This window comes from Mustelus asterias, chromosome 1 (assembly GCF_964213995.1).
Source record: "Mustelus asterias chromosome 1, sMusAst1.hap1.1, whole genome shotgun sequence".
Taxonomy (NCBI): domain Eukaryota; kingdom Metazoa; phylum Chordata; class Chondrichthyes; order Carcharhiniformes; family Triakidae; genus Mustelus; species Mustelus asterias.
The window spans coordinates 95838653-95854562 of record NC_135801.1 but is presented as its reverse complement, the minus strand read 5'-3'; the positions used below and the strand labels follow the sequence as shown (position 1 = coordinate 95854562).

The window sequence follows — 15910 nt, the reverse complement described above, 5'->3', positions numbered from 1 at the left end:
TCTTGCTTTTGCTTTTGGATGGCAGTTATTCATTCTATCATTCAAACCTCCTCTAGACACATTTTATTTCTGCTCAGCAGAAATTCGGACAGCAGTTCTAGACACTTGCCACCCATGCGAAGGTTTATCCTAATATCCCCTCAAATCCTTCTCCCACTCACATCGAATCTGTACTGCTGTTAACTGACCTTTCTGCTAGATGAAACATGCTCTATCTAGGCCCCTTATAATTTTGTACACCTCAATCACATCACCCCTCAGCCTCTCTGTTAGAAGGAAAACAACCCGAGCCTACCCAATCTTTCCTTGTACTGCAATTTTCCATGTCTGGGAACATTCTTGTAAATCTCCTCTGTACTCTCTCCAAAGCAATTATGTCCTTCCTATAATGTGGTGACCAGAACTATATGCAAAACTCCAGCTGTGGCCTAACCAGTGTTTTATGCAGTTCCAGCATTACATCTCTGCTTTTGTATTCTATACCTTGTGCAATGACGATAGCGTTCCATTTACCTTCTCTACCACCTTATTTACCTGTCCTGCCACCTCCAGGGACCTATGGTCATGCACTCTAATGCACTCACTTCCCCTCAATATCCTCTTGTTTATTGTGTATTCCCTTGGTTTATTTGTCCTTCCAAAATGTAAAACCTCACACTTGTCCAGTTTGAATTCCATTTGCCACTTTTCCATCCACGCAACCAAACCATTGATATCATTCTGGATTCTACAATTTTCCTCTTCACTATCAACTACATGACAAATTTCTCAATCATGCAACTCACATTCAAGTCCAAATCATTAATATATACCACAAATAGTAAAGGACTCAACACTGAGCCCTGAGAAATGCCATTGGAAACCCCTTTCCATTTGGTAACACATCCATCGATCACTATCCTTTTTTTCCTGCCACTGAGCCAATTTTGGATCCAACTTGCCACATTCCCCTGCATCCCATGAGGTTTTACTTTTCTGACCAGTCTGCCATTTGGGCCCTTGTCAAATGCCTTATTAAAATTCATGTAAACCACATCCACTGCACTACTTTCATCAATCCTCCTTGTTACTTCCTCAAAAAATTCAATTATTTAGTAAGACATGACTTTCCTTGAACAAAACCATGCTGACTATTCCTGATTAATCTAAGTGACACTCTATCCTGCCTCGCAATTGATTTTAATAATTTACGCACTACCAAAGTCGGACTGACTGTCCTATAATTATTGGGTTTACCCCTCACACTTTTTTTTAAACAATGGTACCATGTTCGCAGACCTCAAAGCCTTTGGTACCTCACCTGTAGTGAGGATTGAAAATTAATCCTCAGAGCTTCTGCTATTTCCTCCACAGTCTGATAAACGATCCATCCAGTCCCTGGTGATTTATCCACCCTCAAGAATGTCAGTCCTTCCAATACTTCCTCTGATTTTATGTTTATTGTATCTAATATTTCACACTGCTTCTCGTTAACCCGACTGGCTGCATCATCCCTCTCCTTTGTGAAGGCAGGAACAAAGTGCTGTACTTGCTTAAAACCTATTACATTTCTAGCTTTTCCCAGTTCTGATAAAAGGCTATTGACCTGGCTGCACACATGCTGAAAGTCCAGAAATGTTTGTTCAGGCCTCACTCTAGGATGTAAGATCCCCTGGCATTATTTCAAATAGCTGGGAGTTATCCCTAGTGCCCTGGCCAATATTTAAAACAGATGAGCTGGCTGGTCATTATCATATTGCTGTTTGTATGAGTTTGATGAATGCAGATTTCCCATATTGCAGCAGTGGTTAGCACTGCTGCCTCTCAGTGCCCGGGGCCCAGGTTCAATTCCAGCCTCGGGTGAAGTTTGCATGTTCTCCCCGTGTCTGCGTGGGTTTTCTCCGAGTGCTCCAGTTTCCTCCCATACTCCAAGGATGTGTGGGTTCGGTTGATTGGCCATGCTAAATTAGTGTCAAAGGGATTAGCAGGGTAAATATGTGGAGTTATGGGGATACGGCCTGTGTAGGATTATTGCCGCTGCCGGCAATTTTGTAGTGTTGGGATTGCATGATTCATTTGGTGTGAAGTGCTTTGAGATGTGGTGAGTGGATAAAGTTCTCTGTAAATGCAAGACTTTCTTTAAGCATGTAATCTAGGTTTACACTACAATTAGCTGTATGACGGGAGCCCTGCACATTTGTAGGTGTTACCTTTTGAATGCAAGTTAAATTGAGGTCCGGTCTGCCTATTGAAGCGGATGCAAAAGATTCCCTGATACTTCATGAAAAGAGGACGGGGGTTTCCTTGATTTCAGGGTAAAGAAATCTGCCTCAGCCTACAGTGTGAAATCAGGTTCAACTGGTCATTCAACTTGGTTATTGTCTGAGAGATCTTGTTGTGTGTAAATTAGCTCCCACTTTTGTTCATAGTGAGTACACTGTCATTGTAATAATACACTTGTTGTGGAGTGTTTTGAATGACCTATAAATATGAGATCAGGAAGTCTTTTACAAATTCTTTTTATGGTGAAGGTCATCTTGATGAGCATTGATCTTTTTCTCAATTAGACACAGTATGAAATTTTACTGGTGCTTGACAAACTAGCTCATTTTAAATATGCTCGGAGAATGGATCAATGAGCCAAACTGTGATTGGGTATAATTAGGAAGTCTGAGCTGTGGTGCAGGGTTTTTGTTATATGGTATGGGAACTGCATGTTTTAATGGAATCTATTGCCATTGCCCCCATCTGATTGCATCCCGGGAGGTCAATGCAGCTGGTCTAAGTTTACTATACGCATTTAGGAGAGACCCAACACCAGATGAGCACCCCAAAATTATCAGCGTGATAATCTTCTATTTTTTCCCACACAAGTCATCCTTGTGCATGATCAGTGCGTTTGCTAATTTCTGGCAAATTATGGGCAGATTTATTGATGAGGAAATGGATTGAGATTGCTTCAGTTTACAGGCAACTGGGGCAGGGGATGGATCTTCACCCCCACCACATTTTTTAATATGTTCACTTTACTTTGATATTCTATCTTTTTCAAATAAGTAGTTATACACTGGCAAACATTTCAATACAACTCCCAGAAGAATGTGCTAAATTATCACGCCACCCCCAAGTTCCCCTAATCAATAATTTGAATGTGCAGTATTATTAATGAATATAATCTAAAGTAATATAAAAAGAACTTGGAACATTGATCTAATTATTTTTGGAATACCAATGTAGAAATTAAAAATATAGGTAGCCAAAAAATGTCAGCTGATTAAGGAACCTTCTGGATGTAAGTTTTTGTTTAATCACCTCACACAGGTTTTGTATTCTGATCTTCAGGGATACGTTTTAAAAGAAAAATCAGCCACCTGTCCCAAATGGCGGTGAGATTTGCGATAAGCACAAATCTGATGTCATAAATTTGTAATCCAAGTAGTAACCCCAGTTGCATTTTCATTATCAAGCATGCAGAGTATTGTTAACCAAGCCCATTTGTCATGTCAGTTTAGAGATAAACACAAGTTATGAAAGATTATATGCACAAGATTCCCCTTTTAAATGTGCTGTTTAGGAACCAGACAACAAGGTGTGCAGCTCAATCAGAGCTGGAATGTAAAGAAGTGTGGAGAGTCTTAGAAACCTTTATGATTGTTATGGAACTGGCTGTCACTCCTTCCTTTCAATGTTTTAATTGTGCCGGGGTGGTGGTGTCATGGTATTGGTAATATGAGTGATCCAGAGGCCCAGATTAATCCTCTGGGGACTGAGGTTCAACTTTCATCATGGCAGGTGGTGGAATTTAAATGTACTCAATAGATCTGGAATTAAAAGTCTTCGCATTGAGGATACCCTAGTGATACCCTAGACACGACTACCGGGCTAAACGGGATAAATTCTGAACACGCCTGGCACCTCAAAACTGGGCATCCACAAGCGCTATGGGGCATTAGTAGCAGCAGTATTTGATTCAACCACAATCTGTAACCTTAAAGCCCCACTCTACCATCATCATAAAACCAGGGGATGAATTCTGCTTCAATGAAGAGCACAGGAGGACAGGCCAGAAGCAGCACCACATATACCTAAAAATAAGGTGTCAACCTGGTGAAGTCACAAGATAGGATTAATTGCATGCCAAACAGCAAAAGCAGCAAGTTATAGACAGAGCTAAGTGATGCCACAACCAGTGGATCATATCTAAGTTCTGCAGTCCTGCCAGAGCAGTTGGACAATTGAATAACTAACTGGCTCCACAAATAACCCCATCCTCAATAATGGGGAAGCCCAGCACATCAGTGCAAAAAACAAGTCCGAAGCATTTACGACCATCTTCAGTCAGAAGTGCTAATTGGATGATGCATCTTTGCCTCCTCCTGAGGTTCCCAGCATCACAGATGCCAGTCTTCAGCCAATTCAATTCACTCCCCTTGATATCAAGAAACGCTGATGACACTGGACACGGGAAAGTCTTTGGGCTCTGACAATATTCCGGCAACTGTACTGAGGACTCATGCTCCAGAGCTAGCCACATCTCTAGCCAGGCTGTTCCAGAATAGCCACAGTACTGGTATCTATCCATCAATACAGAAAATTGCTCAAGTATGTGCTGTCTAGAAAAGCAGGACAAATTCAACCTGGCCCATCAGTCTACTCTCGATCATTAGCATAATGATAGAAAGGGTTGTTGAGAAATAACCTGATCTCCAGTGCTTAGTTGGGTTTCACCAGGGTCACTCAGCTCCTGACCTTATCACATCTGAAAAATGTGCTGGTTAGGTGCATTGACCCGAACAGGTGCCGGAGTGTGGTGACTAGAGGAATTTCACAGTAACTTCATTGCAGTGCTAATGTAAGCCTTACTTGTGACTAATAAATAAACTTTACTTGGTTCAAACACGGACGAAAGACCTGAATGCCAGAGGTGCGCTGAGAGTGACTGCCCTTGACATCAAGGCAGCATTTAACCAAGTGTAGTCAAAGAGCCCTCGCAAAACTGGAGTCAATGGGAAGCGGGTAGAACACTCTCTGCTGGTTGGAGTCGTACTTAGCACAAAGAAAGATGATTGTGGTGGTTGGAGGTCAATCATAGTCTCAGGACATCACTGCAGGTGTTCCTCAGCGTGGTGTCCTCGGGCCAACCACTTTCAGCTACTTCATTAACAACCATCTCTTCATCATAAGGTCAAAAATGGGGATGGTCGCTGATGTTTGCACAATATTCAGCATCATTTGCAACTCCCCAGACGCTGAAGCATTCCGTGGCCATATGCAGCAAAACCTGGACAACATTCAAGCTTGGGTTGATCAGTGGCAAGTATCATTCATACCACACAAATGCCAGGCAATGATAATCTCCAAAAAGAGAGAATCTAACCACCTCTCCTTGATACCCAATGGCATTACCGTTGCTGAATCTCCACTGTCAACATCTTGGGATGGTTACCTTTGGCCAGCTAAAAATAATACTGTGACTACAAGAGCAGGTCAGAGCTGGGAATTCTGCGGTGCGTAACTCACCTCCTGACTCCCCAGAGCCTGTCCACAAGGCTCATGTTGGGAGTGTGATGGAATACTCTTCGCTTTTTAAAAAGTTCATTAATGGGATGTGGGCATTGCTGGCTGGGCCAGCATTTATTGCTCACCCCTGAGGGCATTTAAGAGTCAACCACATTGCTGTGGATCTGGAGTCACATGTAGGCCAGACCAGGTAAGGATGGCAGATTTCCTTTCCTAAAGACACTAGCGAAACAGATGGGTTTTTACGACAGTCGACAATGTGGTTAGACAGTCGTCATTAGACTTTTAATTCCAGATTTTTATTGAATTCAAATTTCACCATCTAGTGGGATTTGAACCCAGGTCTCCAGAGTAATCCAGAGTTCCTGGTCTCTGGATTACTAGTCCAGTGACAATACCACTCCGCCACTGCCTCCCCACTTGCCCGAATGAATGCAGCTCCAACAATACGCAAGATGTTCGAGACCATGCAGGACAAAAAGGTTTCATTGTCACCCCATTCAACCACCTTCAACATTCACTTCTTCTACCACAGTAGCAGCAGTGTGTACCATCTACAAGATGCACTGCTCACCAAGGCTCCTTCGACACAACATTACTAACCTTGATCACTTTGAAGGGCAAGGGCAGCACGTACATGGGAACACCATCACCTGCAGGTTCCCCTCCAAGCTACACACCATCTTGACTTGGAACTAGGTTGCTGTCCCTTCACTGTCACGGGGTCAAAATCCTGGAACTCCTTTCCTAACAGTGCAGTGGATATACCTGTAACACACGTCAAGAAGGCAGCTCACAATCACCTCAGGGGCAATGGGCAATAAATGCTGGCCTAGATGGTGATGCCCAATCCTGTGAAAGAATAAATAAATTAAAAGATATGTGTTCTAAAGTTCTCTGACCGCTTTTTAAAATATGATGAAAAATACTTAAGCGTGTAAAAAGCCTTGCTTCATCTACCGTACTTTCAGTGATGGACCATACCAAACAGCATGACCCTTCCACTGTTAGTAACGGGCATAATACAGACCTTGCCAAACCAGCCTGTGCTTTCAAAACGCAAACCACATGTCCAACATTAGATACTAAACAGTCCTCGGTGTGCTAAAAATTATGCTGACAATCAATTTAAGTCTCAGTGTGGAGATTTGCGTGTACTTGAAGTTACATTTATTAATGCAAGGTCCCTGTTCTTTGCAGGCAGAAAGAACAGGTACACACATTGTACTTGTTTCAGCGAAACAAAGTAAGTGATAGCTATTCACTGGTTCCTTCCGCAGGGCAATGCCTTAACCAATCAGTGTCAAGCTGCCTGGTTTAAATTTCAAACCATGCTCGGCAGTCAACTATCAGTCACCATCAACTGGTGTATTCGCCATGGCCACGCCTCAACCAGTCAGCATCCTCTTCTCATAGAGTGTAAAATTATTGTTTCTCCTGACTTTGGTTCTCTGAGGATTGTCCTGACAAAAGACAAACCGAATGAGTGTAAGACGAAAAGCTTCGATATAATATCTGTTTTCAACAATGCACACGATATACTATCTTTGACACTGTACGTTTATTAAATAAGCAGTTATGGTATTGACTTAACTGTTTTCACATTTTAATCAGGGAGCACGTGTTGGCCGGATAGATGCATTTGTGCAAAGCTTGGACAAGAACTTCATGGTTCCAGTAGGTGGTGCCATAGTAGCTGGTTTTGATGATGTCTTCGTAAACGAAATCAGCAAAATGTACCCAGGTATTTCATTATCAGACACTTTGTGTTAATAAAGTAAATCTCAGTTATAATAATGAGATTTGCTGCAAGTTTAGCTTTCATTTATATAGAGATTGGTTGTAAGAAAATCTTGGTGCAAAATTCTGGTTCAGGTTTCTGAGCCTACATTAGATTGAGTGCTCCTCTGAACATAGGCTAAGAATGGAATGTAATTTACATTCAGAACGAGATTATGTTCTTAAGCTTTGATGGAACATTCATTTCACTAAGGTCAATATTTATGAAGTGAACAAAAATTAACTTAAAACCGTTCAAATGATATTTTTTTAAAATTTGATATCAATCCATAAATGAAATGCAAAGCTTTCATTTTATTTCAAAGCTTTCCCAGCTTTATTTATTTGTTATGTCACACTTGATTTTTTTTAAATATAGTGATGAGCTGTAAAATATCATCCAGCCTCAAATAACAAATCCTTTTTTCTATCCTGTTTCTCTAAACTGCCTTTTAAAAAAAAAACCTTTCGGTTGCCACATTGGAAATTGATCAACACAAGGACATTTTTAGAAAGAGCTGTAATAGACACCGTGGGGTGAAATTTCCACAATTTACCACTGATCTTTTGCTGTAACTTTGGTGAATAATCAGTGAAAACCCTAAAGAAACAGCCATTTATGCAGATTCTTTACAGTTTCCACTGAGGTACCAACCCCCTGAAATTTTACCCCCTGCTGCGGCTGATATGCAGAATATTAATGATGTCACTTAAAAAAAATTAGGGTGTAATATTCAGTGTCAGTATTTCTTTTTAGGCTGTAATTGCCTGTATTCAAAAATCATTCACCCCACTTTGATGTTTGTGGCATTCTTTGTCAGGTAGCCACCTGACATTCACTGTGTAGAATATTAATGCAACATCCTCAGTAACCTGTTCTGTGGCTGAATGCTCTAAACTTCATTGTAAAGAAGTTCAATGGTAACAATACTTTACACTGAGTGTCAAAGGAATGGCCTTTGCTGCTCTCCTTGAGCACAGTTGCCTAAAGACTATTTTCAAGCTAATCAAGAACTTTCACGTAATTTTGTGTCTGTTTGAGTTTGGTGCCTTCTACAGGCGATGTATGAGCAGGTCAAGGAGTAGAGAGGCTTTTCAACCAATTGGTTTGAAGAACTCTCAATGTGCCATGCAGACTGAAAATCAGGAAGTGAAAAAACAGGCATTATAAATGAATCATTGGGCTGCTGGTGTGTTACAGTTCACTCAAGGAGTCCAAGTTCCTGTGGCAACAAGCACTTTTGCATGTATGTTGTCGTTTGGAGCTATGGATAGTGATCTTTCCATGGCTGTTCTTATCACCTCCCATTGGCGCATGTTTGGAAGGATTTGTTGGGACTCAAACCCAGAGCTTTTGGCTCAGAGGCAGGGATGTTACCCACTGCACCAGAAGGCAAACCCTACTAGGGGAACTGAAATAAAGATTGGAGTATTCACAGGGGATTGAAGAAAATACATAAAAGAACAAAATAGGAAAATTATATATTAAAAAAGGAGTTTTTTGAAAAAATCTACAACATTAATTTTCTTCTTAGGGAATAAGATACCAGATTAACTTTTCAGGGCCAGAGGGGTTGATCAGCATCATCATCACATGTTATGCTGCTTGAACACTCTCAATTACAGCCAATTGAACGAGACCCAACTTTTGCAGCTGTTTTTAGAGCCAGGACACTGGATCATTAATCTCTAATTGATTCCATCAGCAAAGACGGAAACGGCTCAGTCTTTGGAGGAACGGGGAATCATGACAACAACTTTCAGATTTCTGTGTTTTTTTTTCATTCGTGGGATGTGGACATCGCTGGCTGGCCAGCATTTATTGCCCATGCCTAGTTGCCCTTGTTCAGAGGGCAGTTGAGAGTCAACCACATTGTTGAGGCTCGAGAGTCACATGTAGGCCAGACCAGGTAAGGATGGCAGGTCTCTTTCCCTAAAGGACGTTAGTGAACCAGATGGGTTTGTCCGACAATCGATGATGGTTTCATGGTCATCAGTAGATTCTTAATTCCATAATTTTTTAAAAATTGAATTCAAATTCCACAAACTGCCGTGGCGGAATTCGAACCCTGGTCTCCAGAACATTAGCTGAGTTGCTGGATTAATAGTCTAGCGATAATACCACTAGCCCATTGCCTCCCTTACTGCACATGTGCGGATGCCCAAAATTATTGTGGGTAATAACTGCAAATGCTGACAGCCTTGCCATTATTTGTGCAGCAATATCTCAGGCATTGTTTTTTAAAACCCACAGCTAATCAGCATTAAGAGAATGTTGTTTTTTTCGTGCAGTGTATTCCCAACACTGTTCTTTGCTCTATGATTATACAATGTCCTGCTACACCAAATATTTAGCTGCCCACAAAACGAATACCTGTCTCTGCTAAAATTCTGTACATTTCTGCAGCATTTTGTTTAAAGTCACAGAGTATATTTGATCACACTTGGAGCTTCCTATGTTAAAATAGAACCTTCATGCTGAGCATCCTCAACCCACAAGGCTTCTTTTTAGTTTTAAGTCAGAAGCTATTTAAAGTAATTAGTTTGTTTTCACCCTCATTATTCTTCTGTTGAATGCAACTTTGTGAAGTGCCTGGAAACACAGTTTTAATTCTTCCTCCTATCTCCTATTCTGAAGGTAGTAAATCATGAAAAAGCAAGGCTTAGTGGGTCTGGTGGCCCATCACCCTGGTAACTCTGTTGCCACCACCAACCAACACCCCCCCCACCCCCCATGCCATCTCCTCTCCCTACCATTTGCTCAAGTGTCAATTTCTCATAAAATCATAGAATCCTACAGTGCAGAAGGAGGCATTCGGCCCATGAAGTCCGCACCTATCATAATCCCACCCAAGCCCTAACCCTGTAACCCCATGCATTTGCCCTAGCTAGTCCTCCTGACACCAAGGGGCAATTTAGCATGGCCAATTCACCTAGACTGTGGGAGGAAACCAGAGCATCTGGAGAAAACCCATGTACGAGTGAATTGGTTTGCAGTGAGGTCATAGCAGTTGAGTTCATTCCTGTCACCATTAATCAATGACCTTTGCAAAGTGATCATAACTGGGACATCTCCCTCCTTAATCACCAGCTCTGGGATATTGTAGCCACTTTTGGCATCACCATTTGCTTCCCTGACTTAGGTTAGTCACCGGTAAGTAAGTCTGTGTGGTTCAGTGTTAGAATCGCAATATTGGGGAACCTCCATATCCCCGTATAATTTAGAAATAATTAAGAATGAAAAATGTTTCCTGTTGATATTTCTAGGCCGAGCTTCAGCATCGCCCTCAACTGATGTTCTTATTACATTACTGTCACTCGGTGTGAATGGTTATAAACGTCTCTTAAAAGAAAGAAAGGTGAGTTTGTGGTGGTCCATATCTACACATTACTGCTCAATATTTTTCTGCTTTCATTTTAATGCTCTGCAAATGGCTGTCATATTGTGGAATTCAGGTATATTGCGTTACTAATGGAGTTTTAAAAATGCCATTCCTCCAAATATACTTGCATCTGCTTTTCTGTTATAGTTTGTGCTTTTCTTTTGATGTTTTGTATAAAGAATTGATGCGGAGAGAAATCCATCACTTTTCATACATTTCCTTCCTTCTGATTTTAATAGTGTATAATAACTGAGAGTGTAAATGCAATTCTTTTACACCACTGTGCTTTTAAAACAGAAAATACCATAATGGTACAAATGGTATGTTGGCCTTCATAGCGAGAAGATTTGAGTACAGAAATAGGGATGTTTTATTGCAATTGTACAGGGCGTTGATGAGGCCACACCTGGAGTATTGTGTGCAGTTTTGGTGTCCTTATCTGAGAAAGAATGTCCTTGCTATAGAGGGAGTGCAGCAAAGATTTACCAGGCGGATTCCTGGATGAGAAGAGACTAAGTCGGTTAGGGTTATATTCACTGGAGTTCAGAAGAATGAGAGAGGATCTCATAGAAACTTATAAAATTCTAACAGGATCAGACAGATTCAGAAATGTTCCTGTTGGTGTGGGTGTCCAGAACTAGGGGTCATAATTTGGAGGGAGACAGAAAGCAGGGAACTACAGGCCAATTAGGTTACCATAAGTCATAGGGAAAATGTTAGAAGCTATTATTAAAGACATTATGGCAGGGTACTTAGAAAAATTCAAGGCAGTTGCAGAGTCAACATGGCTTTGTGAAGGGGAAATCGTGTTTGACTGATTTATCGGAGTCCTTTGAATGAGTCACATGAAGGAGAACCGGTGGATGTACTATACTTGAATTTCATTAAGACATTTGATAAGGTGCCACATCAAAGGCTCTTGTGGAAAATAAAAGCTCATGATGTAGAGGGGGAACATGTTGGCAAGGATTTTCTAGCTAACAGGAAACAGAGGGTAGCCATAAATGGGTCTTATTCTGGTAGGTGGTTGTAACTAGTGGTGTGCCACAGGGATCAACGCTGGGCCTTCAACTTTTTACAATTTTAATCTTTGACTTCAACCCCACTTTCCTGCCCAACCCCTTCATTCCCCTGGACACCAAAAATCTACTGATCCCAGCCTCAAATGTACTCGATGACTGAACATCCTGAGCTCTTTGAGGTAAGAAATTTCAAAGATTCACAATGAGTGAAGAAATTCATCCTCTGCCTCTCCAATTTCCTCTCCTGCTTTAAGAACCCCCTTAAAATCCACGTGTTTGTCATGTCCTTGTCACTCTTCCTAATGTCTCATTTTTTAGTTTGCAGTCCATTTTTGTCTGATTGCACCTCTGAAATGAACCTTGCAATATTTTCTATGCTTAGGTTGACATATTCCTACATTGCAACAGTGATTACAGTTCAAAAATACTTAATTGACTGTAAAGTGTGTTGAGATGTCCTAATATTGCAAAAGGTGCGACCTAAAAGCAAGTCTTTTTTCCCTACACACTTCATATAAATGAAATTTGTTGAATTCCCCCTTCTGATCCCAAGATTCCTGAGGACCAGCTGTAGAATTTGGGTGCACCTCAGTTGGAGATCCCCTCAGATGTAGGAAGAGTAATATTACAAAACGGTCAAACTTGTTCACTTGGTAAGGTGGAATCACTTTCAAAAAGGAGATGGTCCAGGTACATTGCTGTGAGGGTAAAATAGGGCAAACAAAGCTAGAGTTATCTGGAAGACTGATGAATGAAACACAGAAACTAAGGGCAGGAGTCAGCCACTAGGCCTTTCAAGCCTGCTCCACCATTCAATATGATCATGGCTGATCCTCGACCCGAATGCCATATTCCCATTTTCATCCATACCCCTTGATGACATTAAAATCTAAACAAAAAACCTATCTCTTTCTTGAATACATTCAGTGACTTGACCTCCAGTCTTCTGTGGTAGAGAGTTCCACAGCTTCACTCCCCTTTGAGTAAAGACATTTTTCTTCATCTCAGCCCTAAATGATCTACCCCATATCCTGTGTCCCCTGGCTCTAGATTCTCCAATCAGGGGAAATATCCTCTCTGCATCTAGTCTATCCAGTCCAGTTAGAATTTTATGTGTTTCAATCAGATCTCCTCTCATCCTTCAAATTTCCACTGAATACAGGCCCAGTCAAACCAATTTCCCCTGATAAGACAGTCACGACAACCCCGTATCAGCCTCGTGAACTTCTGCTGCACTCCCTCTATGGCAAGTATATCCTTTCTTGGGTAGGCAAACCAAAACTGCACTCAGTACTCCAGGTGTGGCCTCACCAAGGCCCTGTATAATGCAATAAGACATCCTTACTTCTGAACTCCCATAAAGTTTAAAATGAGAAAGGAAATCAAAGCTTATGGCAATTGTAAGGTTCATACTACAGTAGAGGACTAGGCATAACATATAAAATACAAGGGAAATATGAGAGAGAAAAGAGGGACAAAGAGAAACTATGAGAATAGATCAGCAGCTCTTGTCTTGTTTGTCCTTTGAGATAAAATGACCATATTTGTCAGCTGGAGTGCTTGGTAGGGTTCCGGTGGATATGTAGGTGACTGCTAAGGCCTTCTCTGTGAAGAAGAATCATATTGGACTTGAAGCATTAGCTCTGTTTCTCTCTCCACAGATACTGCCAAAACGGCTGGGTTTTTCCTGCACTTTCTGTTTTCATTTCTGATCTCCAGCATCTGCAGTATTTTGCTTTTATTTCAGAAGTTTTGCTCAACGTTTATTAAACACTAGTTAGACTTCAATACGATATTTTATTCAATTCTGGGCACTACTCTTTAGGAAGGATGTCAAGGTCTTAGTGTGCAGAAGCAATTTACTAGAACTGTACTTTGGATGAAGGACTTCAATTATATGGATAGGCCGGAGAAGCTGAAGTTATTCTCCTTAAGACAGAAAATTTAGTGGAGATTTGATACAGGCATTGAACGGTTTTGACAGAGTAAATAGGAAAAAGTGTTTCCAGTGGCAGAACAATCAGTAACTAGAGAATACAGATTTCAGGCGATTGACAAAAAGCCAGAGGGGACATGAGGAAATATTGTTTCACACGGCAAGCTGTTGTGATTCGGAATGCACAGCCTGAAAGGGTAGTGGAGCAGATTCAACAGTACCATTCAAAAGATAATTGAATAAATACATGAAGGGGGAAAAAATTACATGGCTAAGGGGAAAGAGCAGAGATTAATTGGATAGGTCAGCAAAGAGCAGCACAGGCACATTGGGCTGAATGGCCTTCTTCTCTGCTGCATCATTATAGTCAAACCCCAGTAATATACATGGTTTGGTATTTCAGTATTTGAATCAATTTCTTGGTGTGCGCAGTTAATATCAATTTATGAATGGTGTTGTGTTACTTTTGTCCATTTAGGACCATTGAGCCCGACCCAATCACTTTATGATCATTCATAACTGGTTTTAGTCTTAATTTTCACAGTGTTGCCTTATAATCTAATCTGATTTAGACCTGCATGAAGTGGTTATGAAAGGTGCCATGACACCTAGACACCAATACACCGCTGCTAAAATCTTCCAGTGGGTTCACATATTGGTGTTAAGTGAGAATTATGAGAAAATGGAACATTTTCCAATATGAGCAGCTGTGATTCTTGGACATTCATTCTGGAAAGTCAGTGCATCAGACAAAACCACGACGACATTCTTGTCTGTTTTCCTGTTGTTTATTCAGAGAATCAAAAGATTGCTGTTGTATTGCATGCTTAAAAAAAATTGACTATAAATGTCTTGTCATCTGTTTCGGTATAACATTGTCAGCAAAACAATTAAATTATAAGACAAGGTGTTATGGTGAAGGAAACCTCATTAATCTGAATTTTACTAATTGGTGATTTTTCAATTATGTTTGGCTGCCTTGTATGAAAAATCTTGTAGAAATTAATTCATCAGGTTTACTCCTGTACCCTGTTATACTTTACACCTTGTAATCGAGGTGTAAAGTATAACATTTGTTTCTAGAACAGTAGTGTGCATTAAACCAGGCTTCAGTTCCAACAGACCAATTTACATCAAATGCAGAAGTCTTACTGCATTGAAATGCCGAGTCAGATTAGTCATCTCATAAATCCTTTTAAATTTTGTGGTTGTATTTGTGAACTGTTGTAGGAGAAGTATGAGCAAGAATATTCAATTGTATTCAGAAATTATTTTGATATATTAATCCAGACAGGTTCCTACAGAAACACTATGGCTCTGTCATATCTCTGTTCTTTACTGGGGAAAAGAAATTGTCCTTGGCAGCTGTTTCAGATTAATAGACGGAACAAAATGCTCAACCGATAAGCAGTTGTGTGCTGTTCTATAAAGAACTAAATGGTAACTTCCTCTGATGGCTCAGCTAAGCAACGCAGGAAAGGAAGGTCCTCAGTTGTGGCTGACCTTCAGCAGAGTGTCAGCAGACAATCTAGAACTGGTATCACTGTTTCTAGGTTAAGGAGGAAACCAAAATGACTCTTCACTAAGTTAAACACTGACGAAGGGTCATCCAGACTTAAAACATTGGCTCTATTCTCTCTCCACCAACGCTGTCAGACCTGCTGAGATTTTCCAGCATTTTCTGTTTTTGTTTGTGAGAGACTCTTCGCTAATCTCTGCTAGCATGTAGGGATGTTGGGACAAGGATAGAGTCAGGCTTAGTCTTAACTCTCCTATAAGCCATGCTGTTGTTTATCTTGTTGACACGGACTGTCCAGGATCTCGCATGCTGTTTGCAGTGTGATCTACTGTGTTCGGGAGCCAATTCAAAGGAAAATGAGAAGAAAAATGAGTGAACGTTTTAAGTCTTAAGAGAAGAACTGTCAGGGGCAGCATAAAGAGATTTGAATAGTCTTTATTTCTGGTAACCTGCCTAAATGATCCTTTTTAAAAAGAAAATGCATAATGGTATGTGTGATGTGAATAAGCTTCAATTCCGCACGATAAAAAATGACTGTCACAAATGAAAAGATTAATGCACTGCAAATTTTGCTGATTTATGGCAGCTGTCACAGCACTTTACTGCATTCACAGCATTCCTAGCTGTGTACTGATGCCTGACTAGTTGCAGGTTGAATTGCTGAAAACAGCACAAAACAAACACCACACAGGTGCATGTCAGACCAGTTTGGTCTGTCAGAGATACAGGAAAACTTAGAATAACATCCAAGTAACTTGTGACTGTGCAAGGC

The 15910-nt window shown here is 40.8% G+C and overlaps 1 protein-coding gene across 2 annotated transcripts in view; it reads left to right on the top strand.

Moving 5' to 3' along the window:
• sepsecs (Sep (O-phosphoserine) tRNA:Sec (selenocysteine) tRNA synthase) overlaps positions 1 to 15910 on the top strand; it is a 78249-nt gene that overhangs the window by 49968 nt on the left and 12371 nt on the right. For both annotated transcript variants that reach the window (XM_078215518.1, XM_078215526.1), the window contains exons 8-9: positions 7114 to 7243; positions 10546 to 10637. In XM_078215518.1, the coding sequence (XP_078071644.1) occupies positions 7114 to 7243; positions 10546 to 10637 (222 nt within the window). The remainder of the gene's footprint in view (positions 1 to 7113; positions 7244 to 10545; positions 10638 to 15910) is intronic.